The sequence below is a fragment of the Cyprinodon variegatus genome, unplaced genomic scaffold (assembly GCF_000732505.1).
Source record: "Cyprinodon variegatus isolate N-32 unplaced genomic scaffold, C_variegatus-1.0 Scaffold1198, whole genome shotgun sequence".
Lineage (NCBI taxonomy): Eukaryota > Metazoa > Chordata > Actinopteri > Cyprinodontiformes > Cyprinodontidae > Cyprinodon > Cyprinodon variegatus.
The window spans coordinates 50,346-52,287 of record NW_015151651.1 but is presented as its reverse complement, the minus strand read 5'-3'; the positions used below and the strand labels follow the sequence as shown (position 1 = coordinate 52,287).

Below are 1,942 nucleotides of genomic sequence, written 5' to 3'. Positions count from 1 at the left end.
GTTAAAATACTCATTGCATGGCAAATCATCTCATTTACCTACTCAAATTAAGGGTAAATACACTTAATTTAAGAATTTCTTACTAATTTCTAGATTGTTTTTCCAGTGTATTCAATTATCTTATTTTAAGATTTAAAATACTCATTCCATTGGCTAATAATCCTATTTACCTACTAAAATTAATCAAAAATACAGTTGATTTAAGACATTTTTACTTATTTCTGGCTTGTTTTTTTGCAGTGTGCCGATCTGATCCAAATCAAAGGAACAGGCTTCGTGGTAAATGACGATGGGGAAAACGTTTCTTAAGCTCAGTGAATAAACCGCCTCTTGGATTGAGTGATAAAAACAATAATACTCTCTCTTAACAGAACAAATCTTCTCAGACAGGTTAAGGATGAGTTGGACCAATTTTCTGAACTTTAATTTAAAAAATCAGCATTTTTTTCCATCCATGTTTTCCCTTTGTTTTTCACATCTTTACAATTTGAGTAATTTTACAATGCAAAACTTTAACTTAAAAACAGTTAAAAAGAAAAAACTAACTTTTAAATATGTGCATTTTCCCGTCCTCTGACAGTTAAGTAAACCATCTCCCAGAGAAATTAGTATTTCGGCCCCAATTATAACAATATAGACACTAGAAATGAGATAATGGAGATTATTTATTTATTTATTTTTTCTAAACTTTTTTTCCATTTTAGACACGTTTAGTTGACTTTTTGTGGTGTACAAGATTTGTCAAACCAGGATTCAATATGTTTTTTTCTCTTCCTCCTGCAGAATACTTTACATTTAGTCCATTATGGAAAATAGTGATACAGTATTTTAAACGTACAGATCATAAATGGTTTCATTACTCATTCAGCGCCCTCGTTTCACATGGAATTTTTCATCGTTACTCTGTGGACAAACCTTTCAGTTATCTTTTTAACAAAAATGTATCTCGATAATCAGCCAAACACAGATAAACAGAAGTATGCATGACAGAAAGAACGCATGAAAATCCTTTTAAAAATAGACATGGTGTTCAAACAGGGGGAATATTGGTCATAAATAGAAGTAGGAAGGGACACGGTGTTAATGCTAGGGTGAAGGAGCAAAATGAAGTGAAAAACAGTCCCTATGTAATAGTTTGGCAACTGACTTGGTTTTACAATAGCAAACAGTTTAACTTATATGGAATAAAAACATTTTTTTTTTTCTTAAACCTGGTTTCCCGGCAATGTTTTAAAGTTTTATTCTTATTCCACTGTAGTAGAAACTGTTAGAAACAAACAAGATTCCCTTTGTTCTGTTATTTTGGCTAAAGCTCCTATTAGCTCAAACCTCTAATATGACGAAGCTGTAATGATTGGACAGACGACTGACCACCTTCTGGAACATACAGAATCCTCTTCAAACACATTTAGCATCATTCCTTCTGGGGTTTTCACACCTTAAGTGATAAATAAGTGATGTAAACAGTACTAACTGAGGAGTAAATAAAATTAACAAATAATAGGATTCAAGTTCTGGCACAGATGTGTGCAGAGTTTCAGTTTTCCCAGCATTTTGTTACAACTTAATGATAATAACAATGATAATAATAATAACAGTACAAATATGAAGAAGATGAAAACCTAACAGCATGGGATGTTTAGGCCATGGTGTAGCCATAGCTGCCACAGTGCAGAGCCACCAGTAGTCTGTCTCTGAGGACGTCCTGGCTTGGGTATTCTGGCAGTTTCAGCATGTTGATGCTAAGAAAAATAGGAAAAACAGAAACATTTGATAGTCAGCATCATAGGTTATAAAGTGGTACATGAGAGAAACTTTTTTTTTTTTACCTTTATTTTTACAGGCAAGTCATTAAGAAAAAGTTCTTAATGCCTGAAAAGTGGAGTAACCACTTAAGAAAAGGGAAGTAGGGCTAAAATAAATACAATACACTAGTAATACG

The 1,942-nt window shown here is 32.8% G+C and overlaps 1 protein-coding gene across 1 annotated transcript in view; it reads right to left on the bottom strand.

Annotated features, from left to right (window-relative positions):
- Positions 1–372: 372 nt before the first annotated feature.
- The window catches only part of hace1 (HECT domain and ankyrin repeat containing E3 ubiquitin protein ligase 1), a 50,958-nt gene continuing 49,388 nt past the window's right edge, over positions 373–1,942 (bottom strand). The window contains exon 21 of the mRNA XM_015401249.1: positions 373–1,742. Within this exon, the coding sequence (XP_015256735.1) occupies positions 1,640–1,742 (103 nt within the window). The 3' untranslated portion in view covers positions 373–1,639. The remainder of the gene's footprint in view (positions 1,743–1,942) is intronic.